This window comes from Mercenaria mercenaria, chromosome 5, assembly GCF_021730395.1.
Source record: "Mercenaria mercenaria strain notata chromosome 5, MADL_Memer_1, whole genome shotgun sequence".
Lineage (NCBI taxonomy): Eukaryota > Metazoa > Mollusca > Bivalvia > Venerida > Veneridae > Mercenaria > Mercenaria mercenaria.
Window position 1 is genome coordinate 55,218,888 of NC_069365.1, and position 25,140 is coordinate 55,244,027.

Consider the following 25,140-nt stretch of genomic DNA (forward strand, 5'->3'; position numbering starts at 1 on the left):
AGAGTACATAACTTCATCAAGGATTTTGGCTGAATTATGGCCCCTTTTGACTTAGAAATCTGGGTTAAGTTTTTCGTACCAGTTTATATTTTGTGTAAAGTGTTTGACATATGGCCTTGAAACTTTTATCACTTGTTTATCCCCCCGCCAAAGGCGAAGGGGATACTAAAAATGCTCTCCGTCCGTCCGCAACGATCTTTGTCCGGAGCATAACTCCAAAAGTACTGGAGGGATTTTCTTCAAACTTCATACACTGATAGAACACATTGGGAGGAAGTGCAGTGTGCAAGAACAAGAACTCTACCTTGCCTATTTTTGGAGTTATTCCCCTTTATCATATTTTCTTAAAAAAAAATTGTCTGGAGCATAACTCCAAAAGTACTGTAGGGATTTTCTTCAAACTTCATACACTGATAGAACACATTGGGAGGAAGTGCAGTGTGCAAGAACAATAACTCTACCCTGCCTATTTTTTGAGTTATTCCCCTTTATCATATTTTCTTTAAAAATTTTGTCCGGAGCATAACTCCAAAAGTACTGGAGGGATTTTCTTCAGACTTCATACACTGATAGAACACATTGGGAGGAAGTGAAATGTGCAAGAACAATAACTCTACCTTGCCTACTTTTTGAGTTATTCCCCTTTATCATATTTTCTTTAAAAAAATTGTCCACAGCATATCTTTTTCATGCATGGAGGGATTTTGATATATCTTGGCACAAATGTTCACCACCATGAGGTGGAGTGTCATGCACAAGAACCAGGTCCCTTGTTCTAAGGTCAAGGTCACAGAGGTCAAAGGATACAAGAATGAAAACCTTGTCCGGAGCACCTCTTCTTCATGCATAGAGAGATTTTGATATATCTTGGCACAAATGTTCACCACCATGAGGTGGAGTGTCATGCGCAAGATCCAGGTCCCTAAGTCTAAAGTCAAGGTCACACTTAGAGGCCAAAGGTCGGATACAAGAATGACTTTGTCCCAAGCATTTCTTCTTCATGCATGGAGGGATTTTCATGTAACTTGGCACAATTATACACCATCATGAGACGAAGTGTCATGTGCAGTTCCCTTCTTTAGAATGACTTCCCTTTGTTGTTCCTTTAAATAGCTTTTATTGTAACTTTTTCATTACTAGTCGTAGGGAAAAATCGAGACCACTTTTCAGTAGTACAACATGCATGCTACATCCAATTTTGATGTGTATTTTGACCAATCTCTACCTAGTAAAGATTTTTGTGTGGACTTACAATTTTTTAATTTTTTTTAAAGATTAACTTCCATTAGTTGTTACTGTAAATAACTTATGTTGTAACATATTTATAATTGACCACAGGGAAAAAACAAGACCACTTTTCTGTGGTACAACCTGGATGTTACTTTCCAATTTTAGGTGTATTTTAAGACATCTCTACCTGGTAAGGAGTTTTTTTTTGTGGACTTAGAAAAACAAAAGACTTACATTGATTACTAAACAACCACAAAATTAAAATTCCATTTGCAAATACAGCTGCTAGAGTAAAGAAATTTGCTGTGATGGGCATATATTGTGACATTCTGGTACTCTAGTTCCCTGTTAGCTTTCCATTCCTTCTTTTTACAGTAGCCATATAGAAAAACGTCATACAGCTATACTGTTCATTAAAATTAATAAAATTTAGCAGTAAACCACCTCACCACTGAATAATTCTTCTTCCACATCAAAGCTTCTCCCAAAATGAATACTTTCAGACACTAACTTGCCTGGAACTTTAGCCTTCAATTATAATATGCCCGGCGGGGGGGATTGGCCATGTCTAACATGGCTCTTGTTCAATATAATAATCTCTGTCTGTAGGAAAGAGTACATAACTCTGTCGTATGTTTTGGCTGAATCATTGCCCTTTTTGGACTTGGAAATTGGTTCTGATTTCATACAAGTCCACGTTTTGTCAAAACTATTTGATATATGGCTTTTAAACTTTGAACACTTGTTTATCATCATGATTTCCATCTGTAGGCAAGAGTACATAACTCTGACAACTATTTTGGCTGAATAATGGACCTTTTTGGACTTTTAAATTGGTTCACATACGCCATTTAGTGCAAGACTTATCGAAATCCACAAATACGGGAACATTGTTTGTCTAATGTATTTTTTTTTATTTTGTCTGAATATCTGTAGAAATATTTTGACTCCATTCTTCAATCAATTCTTCTAATAGTTGAGCGCGCTGTCATCCGACTGCTCTTGTGGATTAATCTCATGATTTTCAATTTCTTGAAATAAAATAGATGGAGGAAAATACATGTAGGCATAAGTATACATTTTCACTTTGTCATTATAATTTGTATACATTTGTTTTGGATTCTTCTGATATTGTATTCTCAAGTTTTACAATATTTTGCTAAATCCTCTCCATATTTAAATGTAAGAATGCTTCTTACACCAAGTAGGAAAAGGTCTGGGTTCAAGTCCCAGTGGAGAGTATTTTACTACTGGGTATAAAAAATTGTGAACTAGACAAAAACATACCTGCTCTGCATAAAAAGTGACTAAAAGGGAAATGTAAAAATTATAGTGTAACCCCCACCCCTAATATACCAGAGTCAAAAGCTATACAAAATTTATAGCTTTAATATGTTTGTACTGTTATAATTCAACAATAATATTGTTTACAGACAATAAATAAATATTGAATGTATTTCACAAAAAGTAGGTTTAACTTAAAATTACCTGTTGTGCAAGCTTTGAATTTTCAGTTCAGTTGTGTTAAAATCTACTTCTCGATTACCATTCAAGATACTGCTGGTTATAGGATGGTGAAATATGATTACTGAATGCATAAGGCTAGCATATATGTTCCTACATCAAAAGTAAAGTTCACATATATGGTTAAATGTCAAACTTTGTGTACATGATATTTACACATGATGTGTACACTCTGTGTTGTTCAGAGACAATCGATCCTCCAGTACTTTCGGTGCTTTGATAATGTAACTTGGCACAGTTGTTCACCATCATGAGACGGAGTGTCATGCGCAAGAATCAGGTCCCTAGGTCTAAGGTCAAGGTCACACTTAGAGGTCAAAGGATACAAGAATGACAACTTTGTCTGGAGCATTTCTTCTTCATGCATGGAGGGACTTTGATGTAACTTGGCACAAATGTTCAACACCATGAGGCGGAGTGTCATGCGCAAGAACTAGGTCCTTAGGTCTAAGGTCAAGGTCACAATTAGAGGTCAAAGGTCAGATACAAGAAAGACTTTGTCCAGAGCATTTCTTCTTCATGCATAGAGGGATTTTGATTTAACTTGGCACAATTTTTCACCATCATGAGATGGAGTGTCATGCGCAAACCTAGAATTACTTCCCTTTGTTGTTACTATAAATAGCTTATATTGTAACTTTTTTATTACTGGTTGTAGGGAAAAGTCAAGACCACTTTTCTGTAGTACAACATGCATGTTACATCCAATTTTGAGATGTATTTTGACCTATCTCTACTGGTAAGGATTTTTGTGTGGACTTAGATTTTTTTTTTTTTTTTTTTTTTTTTAAGATTTACTTCCCTTTGTTGTTACTACAAATAACTTATATTGTAACTTTTTGCAATTTTTTTTTTATTTGGCATAAATGTTTGCCTCTATGTGACAGAGTGTTGTGTGCAACTCCCAGTCCTTTTGACAGCTGACGGGCTCGACATGTTGCCCGTGGGCATCTAGTGCATACTTATACTAGAGATTATCATAAAGTATATTTACATCCATTTAGTCCAAATATTTCAATTTAACAGATAATAAAAATGAAATCTAGGAACATTTGACCGAACTGGACTATTTCCATGAGTTAATAAGATATATCTATGCTAAATATGATTCCGATCGCCATATCAGTCCGGCGCTTACTTCTTTAGACATTACCGCGATTACTGAACAAAGTTTGGTAATGAAACATAGCCAGGCGTAGTAAATATCTTCAAGAACTTACATGAAGTTCCATTGTTTTTTAAGCTCATCGGATTTTTTGAAAAAAAATGATGAGTTATTGTCATCACTTGAGCGGTTGTCGGCGTCGGCGTTGCCTGGTTAAGTTTTATGTTTAGGTCAACTTTTCTCCTAAACTATCAAAGCTATTGCTTTGAAACTTGGAATACTTGTTCACCATCATAAGCTGACCCTGTATAGCAAGAAACATAACTCCAATCTGCTTTTTGCAGGATTTATGGCCCCTTTTGGACTTAGAAAATATCAGATTTCTTTGTTAAGTTTTATGTTTAGGTCAATTTTTCTCCTAAACTATCAAAGCTATTGCTTTGAAACTTGGAATACTTGTTCACCATCATAAGCAGACCCAGTACATCAAGAAACATAACTCCATCCTGCTTTTTGCAAGAATTATTGCCCCTTTTGGACTTAGAAAATCAGTTTTCTTGGTTAAGTTTTATGTTTAGGTCAGCTTTTCTCCTAAACTATCAAAGCTATTGCTTTAAAACTTGCAACAGTTTTTCACCATCATAAGCTGACCCTGTACAGCAAGAAACATAACTCCATCCTGCTTTTTGCAAGATTTATGGCCCCTTTTGGACTTAGAAAATATCAGATTTCTTGGTTAAGTTTTATGTTTAGGTCAATTTTTTCTCTTAAACTATCAAAGCAATTGCTTTGAAACTTGCAACACTTGTTCACCATCATAAGCTGACCCTGTACAGCAAGCAACATAACTCCATCCTGCTTTTTGCAATAATTATTGCCCCTTTTGGACTTAGAAAATCATTTTCTTGGTTGAGTATTATGTTTAAGTCAACTTTTCTCATAAACTATCAAAGCTATTGCTTTAAAACTTGCAACAGTTTTTCACCATCATAAGCTGACACTATAAATCAAGAAACATAACTCCATCCTGCTTTTTGCAAGAATGATGGCCCTTTTTAGACTTAGAAAATCATGGGTAGGACAATATTTCTATTATACAAAAAAAAAATCAGATGAGCGTCAGCACCCGCAAGGCGGTGCTCTTGTTTTATTTGAGCGGCCATATTGGACTAAACCAAACAAGCCTACCGTTGTAGTTACCATACAGTGAATAAAGAGTCTTAATAAAGCAGTAAGAGTGTAAGAGAGCAATGTTGAGAAATAAGAGTCTAAGTGAGCAGTATGGAGGAATAATCTAAGGGAGCAATATAGAGAAAGAGCAATATCATGGACAAAAAGTCTTAAGTGAGCAGTTTGGAGAAATAGAGTCTTAAGAGTCTAAGAGCTGCTGCCCCCTTTCCCATGATCTACAGATAAAAATGAAGGTCAAGTTGGTACCCTCCCCCCACCCCCCCATTCTTTTTTTAGCTCACTTGAGCACACATAAAGTGCTCAAAGTGAGCTTTTATGATCGTCCCGTGTCCGTCGTCAACAATTTGACTGTTAACACTCTGAGGTCACAATTTTGACCCCAATCTTAATGAAACTTGGTCAGAATGTTACCCTCAATAAAATCTTGGACGAGTTTGATATTGGGTCATCTGGGGTCAAAAACTAGGTCACCAGGTCGTATCAAAGGAAAAGCTTGTTAACACTCTAGAGGTCACAATTTTGGCTCAATCTTAATGAAACTTGGCCAGAATGTTGCCCTCAATAAAATCTTGGATGAGTTTGATATTGGATCATCTGGGGTCAACGGGTCAATCAAAGGAAAAGCTTGTTAACACTCTAGAGGTCACAATTTTGACCCAATCTTAATGAAACTTGGTCAGAATGTTACCCTGAATAAAATCTTGGATGAGTTTGATATTGGGTCATCTGGGGCCAAAAACTAGGTCACCGGATCAAATCAATGGAAAAGCTTGTTAACACTGTAGAGGCCACATTTATGACTATATCTTCATCAACCTTGGTCAGAATGTTAATCATGATGATCCCAAAGTCCAGTTTAAATCTGGGTCATGTAGGGTCAAAAACTAGGTCACCAGGTCAAATCAAAGGAAAAGCTAGTTAACACTCTAGAGGCCACTTTTATGACCATATCTTAATGAAACTTGGTCAGAATGTTTATCTTGATGATCTATAAGTCAAGTTCAAATCTGGGTCAGGTGGAGCCAAAAACTAGGTCACCAGGTCAAATCAAAGGAAAAGCTTGTTAACACTATAGAGGCCACATTTATAACTGTATCTCTATGAAACTTAGTTAGAGTGTTAATCTTGATGATCTTTAGGTCAAGTTCGAATCTGGGTCATTTGGGGTCAAAACCTAGGTCACCGGGTCAAATCAAAGAAAAAGTTAGTGAACACTTTAGAGGCCACATTTATGAGCATATCTTAATGAAACTATCTTGATGATCTTTAGGTCAATAGGTCAGGTGAGCGATACAGGGCTTTCATGGCCCTCTTGTTTTTTTGTTACCTCCCCATACATTTAATATGCTTGAATGTACTAATTGGTGTATTAACCAATATTTTCTGTTTACAGGTCAAGGGACAGATGCTGCTGACTGTTGTAGTAGTTATACAGATGTAGCTGGTAACTATCATGAATCTGTGCTATGCGCCGACTACTGCTGTGTGAACTTTAATGTGGCGTATAAAGATTGCTGTAGCGACCCAAATAGACAGATTCCTGCCTCAAGAAATGAGAACGAAGCTTGTGTCAAAAGCTGGATTAGTGAACACATGTGAGTATCAGTATTGAAGCATTAAGCTTAAAGAAAATATACATATAGCTGTATAGTGGCAAAGTCAGTAAGTGTTATTTAAAGGCATTGACATCCAGATTTTGGCTTAAAATGATCTTTCTTTAAAATTGAAGTTTGGTCATATTATGAACATTAGAACATTAGTTTCTATTTCTGAACTATCTAAAAAAATGCCAAAACAAGACAAAATAACATGCCCAGGTGCGGAATCGACCCTGGTTTGCTGCGGCAATCAAATTTTTCTTGCATTCTTGACCAGTACACCACTGAGAAAAATGTACTTAAATGTCCTTGAATATAAAGCTTTGTTATTAAGGCAGTTTACCTACTCTGTCACAAACTATTTTCAATTTTGAATGGAAAAATTAGTGAAAACAACTAATTCTTACGTGTTTCCATATCATATAATCTGTAATCTGTCAGGAACTACGTTTCATAACCTTAAGAAATGTAGCAATAATTTTTTGATATATCTGAACATTTTTAGCTCGACTATACGAAGTATAAGGAGAGCTATCCTACTCGCCCCGGCGTCGGCGTCTTTCCGCGTCCCCACCTTGGTTAAAGTTTTGGTGCACTTTCTCTTTTTTCAACTTATCTCTGTAATTACTTGATGGATTTGATTCAAACTTGGAATACTTATTCCTCATCATCATCCACATCATCTGACATAAGGGCCATAACACTGGCACCCGTATTTCATGAATTATCCCCCCTTTTCACTTAGAATATCAGGTTAAAGTTTTGATGCACTTTCACTCTATCTCTGTTATTACTGAATGGATTTGATTCAAACTTAAAATAGTTGTTCAACATCATCACCCACATCATATGACACAAGGTGCATAACTCTGGCACCATTTTTTCATGAATTATTCCCCCTTTTTACTTAGAATTTCAGGTTAAAGTTTTGGTGCACTTTCACTCTACCTCTGTTATTACTGAATGGATTTGATTCAAATTTAAAATAGTTGTTCAGCATCATCACCCGCATCATATGACACAAGATGCATAACTCTGGCACAATTTTTCATGAATTATTCCCCTTTTTACTTAGAATTTCAGGTTAAAGTTTAATGCACTTTCACTCTATCTCTGTTATTACTGAATGGATCTGATTCAAACTTAAACAATTGTTCAACATCATTACCCTTATCATATGACACAAGGTGCATAACTCTGGGACCAATTTTTAGCTCGACTATTCGAAGAATAGTCTAGCTATTCTACTCACCCTGGCGTCGGCGTCGGCGTCACACCTTGGTTAAGTTTTTGCATGCAAGTACATACAGCTATCATGTAAAGGCATAAAGCTTTGAAACTTATTTATTCTTTTTCTAGGTCAATTACCAACCTCACTGGGTCAAGTTCCATAACTCTAACATGTATTTTGAGCAAATTATGCCCCCTTTTGGACTTAGAAAATTCTGGTTAAAGTTTTACATGCAAGTTACTATCTCCAAAACTAATGCAGATATTGAATTGAAACTTCACATGTGTCTTCAGGGTTATAAAACTAGTTGATAGCACCAAGTCCCATAACTCTGACCTTTATTTTGGCCAAATTATGCCCCCTTTTGGACTTAGAAAATTCTGGTTAAAGTTTTGCGTGCAAGTACATACAGCTATTACTAAAAGGCATATAGATTTGAAACTTATTTTTTCTTTTTCTAGATCAATTACCTACCTCACTGGGTCAAGTCCCATAACTCTGACATGTATTTTGGCCAAATTATGCCCCCTTTTGGACTTAGAAAATTCTGGTTAAAGTTTTGCGTGCAAGTACATACAGCTGTTACTAAAAGGCATATAGATTTGAAACTTATTTTTTCTTTTTCTAGATCAATTACCTACCTCACTGGGTCAAGTCCCATAACTCTGACATGTATTTTGGGCAAATTATGCCCCCTTTTGGACTTAGAAAATCCTGGTTAAAGTTTTACATGCAAGTTACTATCTCCAAAACTACTACAGATATTAAATTGAAACTTCACATGTGTCTTCGGGGTTATAAAACTAGTTGATAGAATCAAGTCCCATAACTCTGACATGTATTTTGGGCAAATTATGCCCCCTTTTGGACTTAGAAATCCTGGTTAAAGTTTTGCGTGCAAGTACATACAGCTGTTACCAAAAGGCATATAGCTTTGAAACTTATTTATTCTTTTTCTAGGTCAATTACCAACCTCTCTGTTTCAAGTTCCATAACTCTTAACATGTATTTTGAGCAAATTATGCCCCCTTTTGGACTTAGAAAATTCTGGTTAAAGTTTTACATGCAAGTTACTATCCCAAAACTAATGCAGATATTGAATTGAAACTTAACATGTTTCTTCGGGGTTATAAAACTAGTTGATAGCATCAAGTCCCATAACTCTGATATGCATTTTGGTCATTTTTTGTCCCCTTTCGAACTTAAAACTCTTTTGATATTTAACATTTTGGGTAATAATTTCCTGCTTCTGTGACAATATTTCGAATAGTCGAGCTTGGCTGTCTTACGGACAGCTCTTGTTATACAACCGTTTGAAAAACGGGACGTATTATGGGAACGCCCCTGGCGGGCGGGCGGGCGGCGTCCACAGACCTTGTCCGGAGCATATCTTCTACATGCATGGAGGGATTTTGATGAAACTTGGCACAGTTGTTCACCATCATGAGACGGAGTGTCATGCGCAAGAACCAGGTCCCTAGGTCTAAGGTCAAGGTCACACTTAGAGGTCAAAGGTCAAATTCAAGTATGACTTTGTCCGGAGCATATCTTCTTCATGCATAGAGGGATTTTGATGAAAGTTGGCACAATTGTTTATCATCATGAGATGGAGTGTCATGCGCAAGAACCAGGTCCCTAGGTCTAAGGTCAAGGTCACACTTAGAGGTCAAAGGATACAAGAATGAAAACTTTGTCCGGAGCATATCTTCTTCATGCATAGAGGGATTTTGATGAAAGTTGGCACAATTGTTCATCATCATGAGACGGAATGTCATGCGCAAGAACCAGGTCCCTAGGTCTAAGGTCAAGGTCACACTTAGAGGTCAAAGGATACAAGAATGAAAACTTTGTCCGGAGCATTACTTCTTCATGCATGGAGGGATTTTGATATAACTTGGCACAAATGTTCACCACCACAAGACGGAGTGTCATGCGCAAGAACCAGGTCCCTAGGTCTAAGGTCAAGGTCACACTTAGAGGCCAAAGGTCAGATACAAGAATGACTGTCCGAAGCATTTCTTCTTCATGCATAGAGGGATTTTGATGTAACTTGGCACAATTATACACCATCATGAGACGAAGTGTCATGCGCAGTTCCCTTCTTTGAAATTACTTCCCTTTGTTGTTACTATAAATAGCTTATATTTTAACTTTTTCATTACTAGACGTAGGGAAAAATCGAGACCACTTTTCTGTAGTACAACATGCATGTTACATCCAATTTTGAGGTGTATTTTGACCAATCTCTACCTGGTAAGGATTTTTGTGTGGACTTACAATTTTTTTTGTATTTTTTTTTTTTTTTTTTTTTTTTTTTTTTTAAGATTAACTTCCCTTAGTTGTTACTATAAATAACTTATATTGTAACTTTTTTATAATTGACCGTAGGGAAAAACCAAGACCACTTTTCTGTGGTACAACATAGTTGTTACTTTCTAATTTTAGGTGTATTTTAAGGTATCTCTACCTGGTAAGGAGTTTTTTTGTGGACTTAGAAAAACAAAAGAATTACAATGATTACTAAACAACCATAAAATTAAAATTACATCTGCAAATACAGGTGCTAGAGTAAAGAAATTTGCTGTGACAGGCGTATATTGTGACATTCTGGCACTCTTGTTTATGAATTATTTCCCCTTTTTACTTAGAATTTTAGGTTAAAGTTTTGATGCACTTTCACTCTGTCTCTGAATGGATTTGATTCAAACTTAAAATACAATGTAGTTGTTTAACATCATCACCCACACCATATGACGCAAGGTGCATAACCCTGGCACCAATTTTTTTATGAATTATTCCCCCTTTTTACTTAGAATTTTAGGTTAAAGTTTTGATGCAATTTCTCTCTGTCTCTGTTATTACTGAATGGATTTGATTCAAACTTAAAATAGTAGTTCAACATCATCACCCACACCATATGACACAAGGTGCATAACTCTGGCACCAATATTTAATGAATTATGCCCCTTTTTGCTTAGGATATACTTATATAGTGTTTTGATACATTTTATCTTTACCTCTCTTATTACTTTTAAGTTGATATTTTTAACAGACTAGACTCAGGCTATTGTGCAATATCTTCATCCACAATTGGAGTCATTAAACACTCCAGTGACAGCTCTAGTTTCCTCAGATGTGCCCAGTTTCACTATCCAGCATCGAAATAGTCGAGCGCACTGTCTCCTGTGACAGCTCTTGTTTCTCTTTTTGTTGTGTTGTACAATCTGCAGGTTAGTGCCTTTAAGCCGTTATATGTTGACTCTGATAACATTTCTTTCAGTATAAGAACTAATGTGAAGTTGAGAGTTTGTTCACTTGAATGTTTATCTTGATTTGAATTGAATTGTTTTACTTTCAAATATATGAGCAATTTTTAGCTCACCTGTCACAAAGTAACAAGGTGAGCTTTTGTGATCGCGCGGCGTCCATCGTTCATGCGTGCATAAACTCTAGAGGTCACATTTTTCATGGGATCTTTATGAAAGTTGGTCAGAATGTTCACCTTGATGATATCTAGGTCAAGTTTGAAACTGTGTCACGTGCCGACAAAAACTAGGTCAGTAGGTCAAATAATAAAAAACCTTGTGACCTCTCTAGAGGCCATATTTTTCATGGGATCTGTATGAAAGTTGGTCTGAATGTTCATCTTGATGATATCTAGGTCAAGTTCGAAACCGGGTCAACTGCAGTCAAAAACTAGGTCAGTAGGTCTAAAAATAGAAAAACCTTGTGACCTCTCTAGAGGCCATACTTTTCAATGGATCTTCATGAAAATTGGTCAGAATGTTCACCTTGATGATATCTAGGTCAAGTTCGAAACTGGGTCAAAAACTAGGTCTGTAGGTCAAATAATAAAAAAAAAAAAATCCTTGTGACCTCTCTAGAGGTGATATTTTTCATGGGATATGTATGAAAGTTGGTCTGAATGTCAATCTTGATGATATCTAGGTCAAGGTCGAAACTGGGTGAACTGCTGTCAAAAACTAGGTCAGTAGGTCTAAAAATAGAAGAACCTTTTGACCTCCCTAGAGGCCATATTTTTCAATGGATCTTCATGAAAATTGGTCAGAATGTTCATCTTGATGATATCTAGTTCAAGTTCGAAACCGGGTCGCGTGCGGTCAAAAACTAGGTCAGTAGGACTAGTCTAAAAATAGAAAAAACTTGTGACCTCTCTAGAGGCCATATTTTTCATGAGATCTTCATGAAAATTGTTGAGAATGTTCACCTTGATGATATCTAGTTCAAGTTCAGAACTGGGTCACATGCCTTCAAAAACTAGGTCATTAGGTCAAATAATAGAAAAACCTGGTGACCTCTCTAGAGGCCATATTTTTCAATGGATCTTCATGAAAATTGGTCAGAATTTTTATCTTGATGATATCTAGGTCAAGTTCAAAACTGGGTCACATGAGCTCAAAAACTAGGTCACTATGTCAAATAATAGAAAAAACGACGTCATACTCAGTTCAAAACTGGGTCATGTGGGGACAGGTGAGCGATTCAGGACCATCATGGTCCTCTTGTTATATGCCCATTCTGAAGAAATGGACATCTTATGTGATGGCGCGTGCACGTCCGTCCATCAGTCATATTTCTTATCCAGAGCATAACTCAGTAATCATTCAAGATATTAACTTCAAACTTGGCATGGTGGCATAAAAAAAAAGCTTAAAAGGGCCTAAAATAGTGTCGTACATATCTTAAGAAGTAAGGAAATTTTATATAGCATGTCAAAGATGTGTACCTGGAGTTATGTCTCCCACCACACAGTGGTGTGGGAGACATATTGATTTACTCCTGTCTGTCTCTGTCTGTAAAAAGGGCCTAAAAAAATAGTGTCGTACATATCTTAAGAAGTAAGGAAATTTTATATAGCATGTCAAAGATGTGTACCTGGAGTTATGTCTCCCACCACACAGTGGTGTGGGAGACATATTGATTTACTCCTGTCTGTCTGTCTGTCTGTCTCTGTCTGTCACAAAGCTAGTCCGCACTCTAAGTCAAACATTTCTCATCCGATCTTCACCAAACTTGAACAAAATGTGTTTGACCGTAAGTCCTCGGCCAAGATCGTTAACTAGCCAAATGGTCCCAGGCATTTCGGAATTATGGCCCTTGAATTACCAAAAATTGGCCTTTTTAGCTCGACTAATCGAAGAATAGGGGAGCTATCCTACTCGCCCCGGCGTCGGCGTGAGCGTCACACAAATGTTAAAGTTTGCGTACCACCCCAAATATTTTCAAAGTCCATTGAGATATTGCTATGATACTTTGCATACTTGTTTACCATCATGACCCCAGTCTGTAAAAAGGAGGAGGCAACTCTATCAAGCATTTTGACTGAATTATGGCCCCTTTTCGACTTAGAATAAATGTTAAAGTTTGCGTACCACCCCAAATATTTTCAAAGTCCATTGAGATATTGCTTTGATATTTTGCATACTTGATAACCATCATGACCCCAGTCTGTAAAAAGGAGGAGGCAACTCTATCAAACATTTTGCCTGAATTATAGCCCCTTTTTGACTTAGAATAAATGTTAAAGTTTGCATACCACCCCAAATATTTTTAAAGTCCATTGAGATATTGCTTTCATATTTTGCATACTTGTTTACCGTCATGACCCCAGTCTGTAAAAAGGAGAAGGCAACTCTATCAAGCATTTAGACTGAATTATGGCCCCTTTTCAACTTAGAATATGCTTATTGTAATGTTATAGTTTTACTCATAGCTTATATTATACTATCAAACACTGAGAATAGTCGAGCGCGCTGTCCACTGACAGCTCTTGTTACTCTTGTCTGCACTGTAAATCGAACAGTTCTCATCGGATCTTCACCAAACTTGAACCAAATGTTTTTGACCATTACTCCTCGACCAAGTTCATTATAACTAGCCAAATCACCCGAGGCACTTCAGAATTATGGCCCTTGAATTACCCAATATCAGCCTTTTTACTCTTCAAAGATATATTTGTAGTGAGTAAACAGTATATAGAGACTGACTTACTATTTAGATGATAAGGCAGTTGTAGGAGACATGCGATTTCTCAAAAGCAGCTCTAGTTTTGTTTGGATTCCAGTCAGCAGGACCAGAGTTATGGCCCTCGGCTTCAAAAATATGCATAAATACAAAATGTATACTAAAAGTTTGTGTTACACATATTTCAGATGTATTTTACTTATAAGTCATGAAACTTTTTAGGAATGGTATAGAGAATCGGAAATTTTGCACCAGAGGGTTTTGGGATTTTTCTCATAATCAAGTATTTATTTTACTCTTTCAATTTCTTGCATCTTGTGTTTCTTGACACAGTTTCATTAGTAGCCCATTCCCACTCCCATCTCCCCATCCCCTCCCACCATCCTGAGATGTTTTGGTTTCTTAACAATGAAGCTGAATTGAAAGCTTTCTTATTTTTGCATTGTCAACAAGTAACATATGGCAATGGCACTTTTCTAGATTGTTTAATCTGTATAGTTAGCTCAGAACAGTTTCTACAGATCAGTTAATAATTTAAGAGAATATATGCTACCAATTTGAGGTGTGGTATAGACTAAAAAAGTTTATGTTGGTGTTGTTTTATATTTATTCAATACTAATTTTTGTATTGCAGTTGGGTGCCGATCGTTGGTGGCATTGTGAGTCTGGTCATATTGATTGGCATTTGTACTTGTTGTTGTTGTTGCTGTGGATGTTGTCGCAGCAGACAAACCCCTGTGATAATACACAGTAATGCCCCACCATGTAAGTATATATTTTACAGAACTTGACACTAGTTTATACTTCAAAATCTTATCTCAACACCAGTCTGGCTCAGTAGGAAGAGCAGAAGACTTTGAATCTAAAGGTTGTGGGTTTGATTCCAGGCTGAGGATAAAGCAATTATTGTCTGTGGTGGTTTGAGAGAGGAAATTTCATCTGAAATTAGTGATCCTCCACTTTTGATTCATGTTTGGATGTTGAGAGGAAATCAGGACTGGAACAGAATCTGGGAACATATATAAGGTTAATAACTGCTGTTGTTTAATGGAAGTTTGAAAAACTGTAACAAATCCTAATTACATCTGTATAGCAAACAAGGCAAAAAAAAGTGTCATGTTTGAAAGGTTTTGACTTGTTTTTGCCCTGAGGATCTAAGTTTAAAGACCCACCACGACCTAGTGACCTACTTTTCCTCCCACATGAAATTCGTGCAAATAATTCTGATAATACTGGTATAATACAGCTATTCTACAAGATGACAGGTGGACAATTTAGGCCCTCCCTGAATTAATGTGTTTTCACAACTTCATCTGCAGACTTATTCAGTCATTCTCTTTTGAGTATAGTTTTATAAACAAAGAATAATAACTATCTTACACTGTAGAAACAAAGTGTTGTCTAAACTCACCTTAATACTACAAGTACTGTGCATACTACTACATTAATTTAGTAATATATCTAGACATTAAACACATAGTCAAAGCCTTATATATGCCACTGTCAGTTTGTAACTAGATATTTGTTATTTCTCATTTTCTTATGCAAAGCATGTATAATTACCATCATGGAAATACAAGAGAATACAGTTATTTTGTGGTGCGTCTTTAAGGTAGAAAATCAATAAGTTAAGCAATAATTTTGACTGAAATGTCACACTATTTGAAAACCACAAAGACCCAGCATATAAAACTGTACATTTTTTTTACGATGCAGGTATTTATATCTGTATAATTTTCATGGGAACTGCAGAGGCAAACAAAAGTCTTTATGTATTTAGAATTTGATATTAGTGTTTAAATTGTTCATGTGGAAAAGAAAATGTATTATGTTACACTTTGGTTATTGTCTAGTAAGTTATGTTATGTTCTGTACAAGGTGATACAGGTGGGTAGATGGTCTGTAAAGGAAAATAAACAGTTAATTTTATGAGAAGGAAGCAAATATCTAAGTTTATGTACCTGACTAACCTTTTACCCTGCTAAATTTCTAAAATGGATTGGTCCATCATTTAATTTGAGCAGTATCATTGATTATTGGAAGGGCTGTTCACTGAAAATTTACTGACTGAATAGCGAACAGTGCAGACCATGATCAGCCTGCACAGATGTGCAGGCTGATCTTTGTCTGCACTGGTCTCAAAGGCAGAATCACTTGCCACCAGCAGGCTAAAGGCTAAGGTAAGTATTAAGGTCCATAAACTTGGATATATATTCAAATAGTCGAGGCTTCTGTTTCATGTAAATAGCTGATTGCTTGTATTGACATGCTGCTGTTTAAGCTGTAATTCATTAAGAATTATGTCTCCCCCCACTGGGGGAGACATATTGTTTTTGCCCTGTCCGTCCGTCCGTCCATCCATCTGTCACACTTCATTTCCGATCAATAACTGGAGAACCATTTGACCTAGAACCTTCAAAATTCATAGGGTGGCAGGACTTATGGTAGACGACCCCTATTATTTTTTGGGTCACTCCATCAAAGGTCAAGGTCACAGGGGCCTGAACATTGAAAACCATTTTCGATCAATAACTTGAGAACCACTTGACCCAGAATGTTGAAACTTCATAGGATGATTGGTCATGCAGAGTAGATGACCCCTATCGATTTTGAGGTCACTCTAATAAAGGTCAAGGTCACGAGCTTGAACATGGAAAACCATTTCCGATCAATAACTTAGAGAACCACTTGACGCAGAATGTTGAAACTTCATAGGATGATTGGTCATGCAGAGTAGATGACCCCTATTGATTTTAGGGTCACTCTGTTAAAGGTCAAGGTCACAGGGGCCTAAACATGGAAAACCATTTCCAGTCTGTGACTTGAGAACCACTTGACCCAGAATGTTGAAACTTCATAGGATGATTGGACATGCAGGGTAGATGACCGGTATTGATTTTTGGGACACTCTATTAAAGGTCAAGGTCGCAGCTAACAGAACATGGAAATCCTTTTCCGGTCAGTATCTTGAGAACCACTTGATCCAGGATGTTGAAACTTCATAGGATGATAGGACTTACAGAGTAGGTGATCCCTATTGTTTTTGGGGTCACTCAATTAAAGGTCAAGGTCGCAGCGGACAGAACATGGAAATCCATTCTAGTCAATAACTTGAGAACCATTTGACCTAGAACCTTCAAATTTCATAGGTTGATAGGACTTACAGAGTAGATGACCCTTATTGTTTTCGGGGTCACTACATCAAAGGTCAAGGTCACAGGGGGCTGAACATAGAAAACTCTTTTCAATCAATAACTTGAGAACCACTTGACCCAGAATATTGAAACTTAGGATGATTGGACATGCAGAGTAGATGACACCTACTGATTTTGGGGTCACTCTATCAAAGGTCAAGGTCACAAAGGCCTGAACATGGAAAACCGTTTTCAGTTCATAACTTGAGAACCACTAGGCCAGAATGTTGAAACTTAGTGGGATGATTGGACATGCCAAGTAGATGATTCCATTGCAGCCAACCATCAGTGTCTCTTTGACTTTTGCTCCTGTCCCCTATTGACTTCTTGCCTATACGACTATGCATTGGTGGAGACATGTGCTTTTCTACAAAAGCATCTTCTAGTTAGTCACTATTTTTTTATGATTTTAGATTTTAAACCTGATTCTTCGAAGTCCATGTATCCCCACAAAGATAGATTGGATTTAAATAGATTTTGAAGCTATGCTTTTCTAAAACTTGCCTTATTGTTCAGATTGTTGAAATAATCATATATCTTTTAAACACAAATGTAAAACAAGAAATGATATTGTAGACATCTTTTTACCTCACCTGAGCACAACTGGAAACTTCAAAAATCTTCTTGTATGAAACTGCTGGCCCGAATATAAAATGAATTCACACAAATGGTCCATGTATGATCATCTACCAAGATTGTTCAAATTATTCCGATTCGTCAAAAACATGGCTGCCAGGGGTGTGGTCTCTTTCCCCTATATGTATATAGAGGAATCTTTAAAAATCTTCTTGTATGAAACTGCTGGTCCAATTTCAAACTGAATTTACATAAATGGTCCTTGTTTGATCATCTATCAAGATTGTTCAGATTATACCAAAAACATGGCCGCCAGGGGGCCTGGTGTCTTCCCTATATGTATATAGTGGAAACTTTAAAATTCTTCTTGTATGAAACTGCTGGCCTGATTTTAACATAATTTCACACAAATGGTCCTTGTATAACCCTCTGCCAATATTGTTCAAATTATTACAATTCATCAAAAAACATGGCTGCCAGAGGGCGTGGTCAGTTTTCCATATGTATTTAGTGGAAACTTAAAAAATCTTCTTGTATGAAACTGCTGGCCCGATTTTGAAATAATTTCACACAAAAGGTCCTTGTGTAACCCCTCTGTCAAGATTTTTTCATCAAAAAGCATTGTATTATGAGGTGTGGTCACTTTACCCCTTATTTACCCAGGTATGTAGTGGAGACTTTAAAAAATCTTCATGTTTGATATTGTCATACCACATCATCCCACAGCGTCTTACAGGGTTGTAGTAATGCTAATGCTAATGCATTAGTAATGCATTATTTTTTTCAAATAATGCCAAGTAATGATTAATGCCACAATTTTAGCATTAAAAATAATGCTAATTGAATGACAAAGTTAGTAATGCTAATGCTAATGCTTAGCATTACTTAGGCATTATTTTCTGTATCACTGGAAATCCCTGGTTCAAGTTAACTTGGTGTGAACCAGATCAGATCCAGAGATTACAACAAACCTCAAACAGAAGGACATAAAACACAGTCCAAATGTTCAGGTATGCACAATATTATGCCTAAATACTGATAAAATTTAAATCATATATGGGCCATCTGGTTATGAAACATTTTTGAACCTACAATTTTACTTAAAACTCTAGCACTATTTGTCTGTAAGCAGTGAAACATTCAAAAACATTCACAGTGTATCTAATGCAAATTAACCCTTACCCTGCTAAATTTCTATAATGAACTTGTCCATCTTTCAATTCGGACAGTTCCATTAACTGTTAAAAGGGGTCCTTGCCAAAAAGATACTGACTGAATAGTGAACAGTGCAGACCATGATCAGACTGCATGGATGTGCAGGCTGATCTTGGTCTGCACTGGTCGCAAAGGCAGAATCACTTGCCGCCAGCAGGCTAAGGGTTAATGCATTAAACTATACATTTAAAACCTGGGTGCAAATTCATAATAATCAAACAGAATCATTGTTATCTTTTGACACCTTTTTATCAATTAACAGTATGCCACTGACAGTGATGTTAAAGACCTTAGGCCAGAGTTCTTTGATTTTTCGTTACTCAGACCCGCCGACCCTATTTTCCGTCATTTTCGAAAAAAATAAAAATTGAAATTTCAAAAATTTCAACATTATTTTCGGGCGACGATCGATGTTTTGCTGCATTCTGACGACGACAACGTCTATATTCGTCAGCGCATTATCCGTCAGTGTCATATAGGCGCAATTTCCGCTCAAATGGAAGCGTCTCCCGTACTTAAACAAAAACTTGAGTGAAATTTAAGATTGTCTTTGAACGATTTATGCGCAATAGAAAAGCGGAATATTTGGTTTGTGATCTAGTATATAAACAATAAAACAACGAAAAACAAGTTCTGTAAAGGTTACGGTCAGTAACGGTGTCTCAAAATGTCAGAAAAACATAGATTTACCCGACGTAAATAAAAACGGCAACATTGAATGTGAATTTGACATGCCTTTGGCAGTTATATATTACATGAGGATGAGGTATAGGAGCAACAAAGTGCTGCCAAACAAAGGAGTCATCCGTTACAGATTTTGGGTTTTTTTAACCAGGAGGGAAAGGGGGCCCAGGCCTGTGATTTGGAGCAAAAACTTCTCGGTGTTTGGGCAAAGGGGAATAAAAAACCTGATGTAAAGTCAGTTTTTGGGGAAAATTGCATAATTTAAAAGATATTTTCTGAGGGAAGGACCCTATTATGAAGGGGATAAAACCCTGTGATATGCTTATGAAGACATATATATATTACAAGTTGCCTGATTGGAGGTATTTATCTATATATTCCATATATGGCCAGACTTTGAATCACTTGCCCCTGACCACTGTGGGATCGAGCCCCACTCAGGTCTTCATGTGAAAAAGATATCCAGCTGGCTGACGGAAGGTAGGCCATTCTACCCAGATGCCAATTCTTGCCTGAGATGATGCCCAGAGGAGTACCTGGGGTCTTCCTGCTCCATTTAAGTCTGGAAAGTCACCATATGACCTATAAAATTGTGTCAGTGTGACTTATAACACAACAAATAAATATTAAAATGTATTAAATAAAGATCTTGGTCAGAAAAGTTTATGAATTAAAAATAAAAGTATGCACATGCTAAAAATGAAACCAGCCGATCAGACCAATGAAAATTGCTATTCAGTCATCAATTTAATACTCGCCAGAGATGTTATGACCAAGGGCAAATAGTACCCATGCCCAAAGAGTGATTTTGTTAAAGTTTTTGAAATCATCAATTTTATGTTCAAGATAATAAAAAAGCTAAACACAGAATGGTAATTTTCTTTGTATTACATGTTAAATGCGTATTAAAGTAGTGTTAAAATCCTTTCAGGCAACACATTTGAAGTGATCACTTATCGTCTGTTGTTTTAGTAATTTTACTGCCTTTTTATTTTTAGCTCGACTATTCGAAGAATAGTCTAGCTATTCTACTCACCCTGGCGTCGGCGTCACACCTTGGTTAAGTTTTTGCATGCAAGTACATACAGCCATCAATTAAAGGCATATAGCTTTGAAACTTATTTTATCTTTTTCTAGGTCAATTACCAACCTCTCTGGGTCAAGTCCCATAACTCTGACATGTATTTTGAGCAAATTATGCCCCCTTTTGGACTTAGAAAATTTTGGTTAAAGTTTTACATGCAAGTTACTATCACCAAAACTAATGCAGATATTGATTTGAAACTTCACGTGTGTCTTCGGGTTTATAAAACTAGTTGATAGCAGCAAGTCCCATAACTCTGACCTTCATTTTGGCCAAATTATGCCCCCTTTTGGACTTGGCAAATTCTGGTTAAAGTTTTGCGTGCAAGTACATACAGCTATTACTAAAAGGCATATAGATTTGAAACTTATTTTTTTCTTTTTCTAGATCAATTACTAACCTCACTGGATCAAGTCCCATAACTCTTACATGTATTTTGGGTAAATTATGCCCCCTTTTTGGACTTAGAAAATCCTGGTTAAAGTTTTGCGTGCAAGTACATATAGCAATTACTAAAAGGCATATAGATTTGAAACTTTTTTTTTCTTTTTCTAGATCAGTTACCAACCTCACTGGGTCAAGTCCCATAACTCTGGCATGTATTTTGGGCAAATTATGCCCCCTTTTGGACTTTGAAAATTCTGGTTAAAGTTTTACATGCGAGTTTCTATCTCCAAAGCTAATGCAGATATTGAATTAAAACTTCACATGTGCCTTCGGGGTTATAAAACTAGTTGATAGCAGCAAGTCCCATAACTGATATGCATTTTGGTCAAATTATGCCCCCTTTTGAACTTAAAACTCTTTTAATATTTAACCTTTTTGGGTAATATTTTCCTGCTTCTGGGACAATATTTCGAATAGTCGAGCTTGGCTGTCTTACGGACAGCTCATGTTATTTTTTTCCCTCCTCCTGTCAACATTTTTCTGCCCAAAAATCCGAGTAACAAAAAATAAAAAAAACTCTGGCCTTAAGGCAGCTAGCTTTACAATTCAATTCAATTCAGTTCAATAGTTTATTTACATCTCATCGTATGTATGTCACAATAAAACATAATAAAATCTTATTAAAATACATATGCCATTCTTAACAGAATTACAAGAGACAGGCAAGCATAGCTTACTTTAATTAATATATCTGTTATTTATACTATACATGTCATTTTATTTCTAAAACATTTTTAAAACGAGAGCTGTCAGTTGACAGCGTGCTCGACTATTCTCAGTGCTGGATAGTATAATATAAGCTATAAGTAAAACTTTAATATTCCAATAAGCATATTCTAAGTCGAAAAGGGGCCATAATTCAGTCAAAATGCTTGATAGAATTGTCTGCTCCTGTTTACAGACTGCGGTCATGATTGTAAACAACTATGCAAAATATGAAAGCAATATCTCAATGGACTTTGAAAATATTTGGGGTGGTACGCAAACTTTAACATTCCAATAAGCATATTCTAAGTCGAAAAGGGGCCATAATTCAGTCAAAATGCTTGATAGAGTTGTCTGCTCCTGTTTACAGACTGGGGTCATGATGGTAAACAAGTATGCAAAATATGAAGGCAATATCTCAATGGACTTTGAAAATATTTGGGGTGGTACGCAAACATTAACATTACACTAAGCATATTCTAAGTTGAAAAGAGGCCATAATTCAGTCAAAATGCTTGATAGAATTGTCTTCTCCTGTTTACAGAATGGGGTAAACAAGTATGCAAAATATGAAAGCAATATCTCAATGGATTTTGAAAATATTTGGGGTGGTACGCAAACTTTAACATTTGTGTGACGCTCACGCTAACGCCGACACCGGGGCAAGTAGGATAGCTCCTCTTCTTCGACTAGTCGAGCTAAAAATAAAATAAAATAAAAAAGATGTTGTGAACCGATCTATTCTTGACAACTGGAAAAAGTTATTTATAAACCGAGATCCGAGAGGCGTTACCTTGGCTTTGCTTTTATAAGACTGTTAACACACACACGCACACGCACACGCACACACACACACACACACATCAACAAAGAAAGAAAAAAATCAAAACTTTTGCTTCTAAGGTATTCAAGAAGATTGATGTGACGTTAAGTTAGGTAAGTTTTATTTGGCACAAGTGTACATGACATGGCAATATAGCGATAAAACAAATGACAAATCAATGCGTAATAAATATTACATAGTGACAAACCAACAAATCATTAGACAGTTACATCATATTACTCAGCAAAGCCATGTAATGCTCACCAATACCAGGGATAACACAAAAAAGATGAAGTGATTCTTCTTATTTCCATTGTGGTCCCTGTTATTGGCGGCATGACACAGAAAGTCATGTTTAACTGTTATATTTTGAGTAATTAAGCAAGATACATAATCTTAAGTACTTAAGTAATTTATGAAAGCTGATTGAGATCACATATATGTATCACAGTAAAGGATTTATCACATAATATTTCATGAGGAATGATCAGTGAAGGATAAAATGATCACAAAGTTGTCAGCCAAAATAGAAAACTCACTACATTGTACTTCTGACGAAAATAAAAATATTTATACTTTAAAAATGTAAGTATAGCTACATTTAAATGAAATCAGTACAGCAGCAAAAATAAAAAATATAAATGACTGAGATAAGAATTATATTTCAAAGACTTGTCTGTTTAAATCAATTAAAAGATTTTAATATACTACAACTGAAAGACTATTAAAATCAATTAGGCATTAAAAAGGATTTGATGGCATGCTTAAATGAATGGGAAGATTCAATATCCCTAAGATGTTGAGGGAGACCATTCCATAAGACAATCCCATTGTAAGCAGAAGACTTTCTACCAAAGCTACCCATCCTCTCTGGCAAAGAAAACCGACCAGTATCAACAAAGGAATAATTAGAATCAAAAGAATTTGATGATGGAAGTGCAGACACTCTAGATCTGGTAAAATGGTCATGGACTGGAAAATGGGATGTAAAATGCTCCTTAAGATATTCCGGTGCAGTGCCTGACTTTATTCTATGGACATGACAGAGAGTTATCTGATCTACTCTCTTTGAGACAGGCAACCAATTTAGAGACTTGAATTGCTCTGACCCAACATGAGACCTACTATCCATGTTCAAAACAAATCTGATCATTTTGTTTTGAGTAGTTTGAAGCCTATTTTTCCAATACTTGGTCAAACTTGGATACCAACTAGAGCATACATAATCAAAATGACACTGTATCAGAGACATTACTAAAAGCTTCTTAGTATGAAGATCCAAGAACTGATGCTTTCTATGAAGGAATTTTCACCGAGCATTAGACTTTGTGACCACTGAACGTGCAATTTCATCACCGGAAAGATTTTGGTCTAATGTAGCTCCCAGATACTTCACTGAACTGGTTGCTTGAATGTTTGTACCATTACAAGAAACATTTAAAGCATTTTGTGTCTTTAACCTAGGCTTAGACCCAAAGAGAATAGACTCTGTTTTACCAAGATGGAGTGAAAGCTTGTTGTCAATAAGCCATTCACTTACATTTTCCATTTCCATAGATAAAATAGACTCAATATCAGCTATATTTTTACCATAATTTATACAAGAATTCCAGTCATCAGCATACAGTAATAACTTATTTTTGACCACAGCTGACATATCATTGACATAGATTAAAAATAAAAGGGGACCAAGGATTGAACCTTGGGGAACCCCGCAGGTTACAGGGGCACGAATGGAATGGACACCTGAAACAGCAACTAACTGGTGTTTATCAGAAAGATATGATTGGAACCAGAGAACAGCATCTGAACTAAGGCCAATTGCATTCAGTTTCATTAACAAAATACTATGATTAACTGTATCGAACGCCTTCTGTAAATCCAGCAGAACCATTCCAACCATGTTACCTTTATCCATTTGAAACTTGACAAAATCTGAAAGATGGATAAGACAGGTATTCGTGGAAAATCCACGTCTGAACCCCGACTGAAAACTGTATAAAAAAAATTTCTCATTCAAGTAACCTTCCAGTTGATCATAAATGACCCTTTCAAATATCTTGGAAAGTATACATAAAATAGACACAGGACGATAGTTACCAACATTGGTTTTATCGTTCTTCTTATAAAGAGGGATAACCCGGGCATTCTTAAGATCATCGGGAACAGAACCCTGGATAATTGAAAGATTGATAATATGAGTCAAAGGACTGGCTATAACTGAAGCACTGTCCCTTAGAAACCTACAGGGGATGCCATCTAAACCAGTAGCCTTATTAGCACTGAGTCTGTTAAGAATTACTTCAGAATCTTGTTTTCAGAAACAATTGAAAATGAAAAACTATTTGGAAAAGTACCTTTAGATAAATAAAATTTATTTACAAATGATTTACCATATTTAAAACAACTTTTCAACTAATTTTGATGCAACGGTTGTATAAAAACTATTGAATTTTTCAGCAACATTTAAAAAATCAAAGCTAACTATAAACTATTGAATTTTTCAGCAACATTTAAAAAGTCAAAGCTAACTTCTCCATCAATTTTC

The 25,140-nt window shown here is 36.2% G+C and overlaps 1 protein-coding gene across 1 annotated transcript in view; it reads left to right on the forward strand.

Annotated features, from left to right (window-relative positions):
- The window catches only part of LOC128557063 (uncharacterized), a 47,705-nt gene that overhangs the window by 18,338 nt on the left and 4,227 nt on the right, over window positions 1–25,140 (forward strand). The window contains exons 2-3 of the mRNA XM_053543633.1: window positions 6,444–6,645; window positions 14,499–14,629. Of these exons, the coding sequence (XP_053399608.1) occupies window positions 6,444–6,645; window positions 14,499–14,629 (333 nt within the window). The remainder of the gene's footprint in view (window positions 1–6,443; window positions 6,646–14,498; window positions 14,630–25,140) is intronic.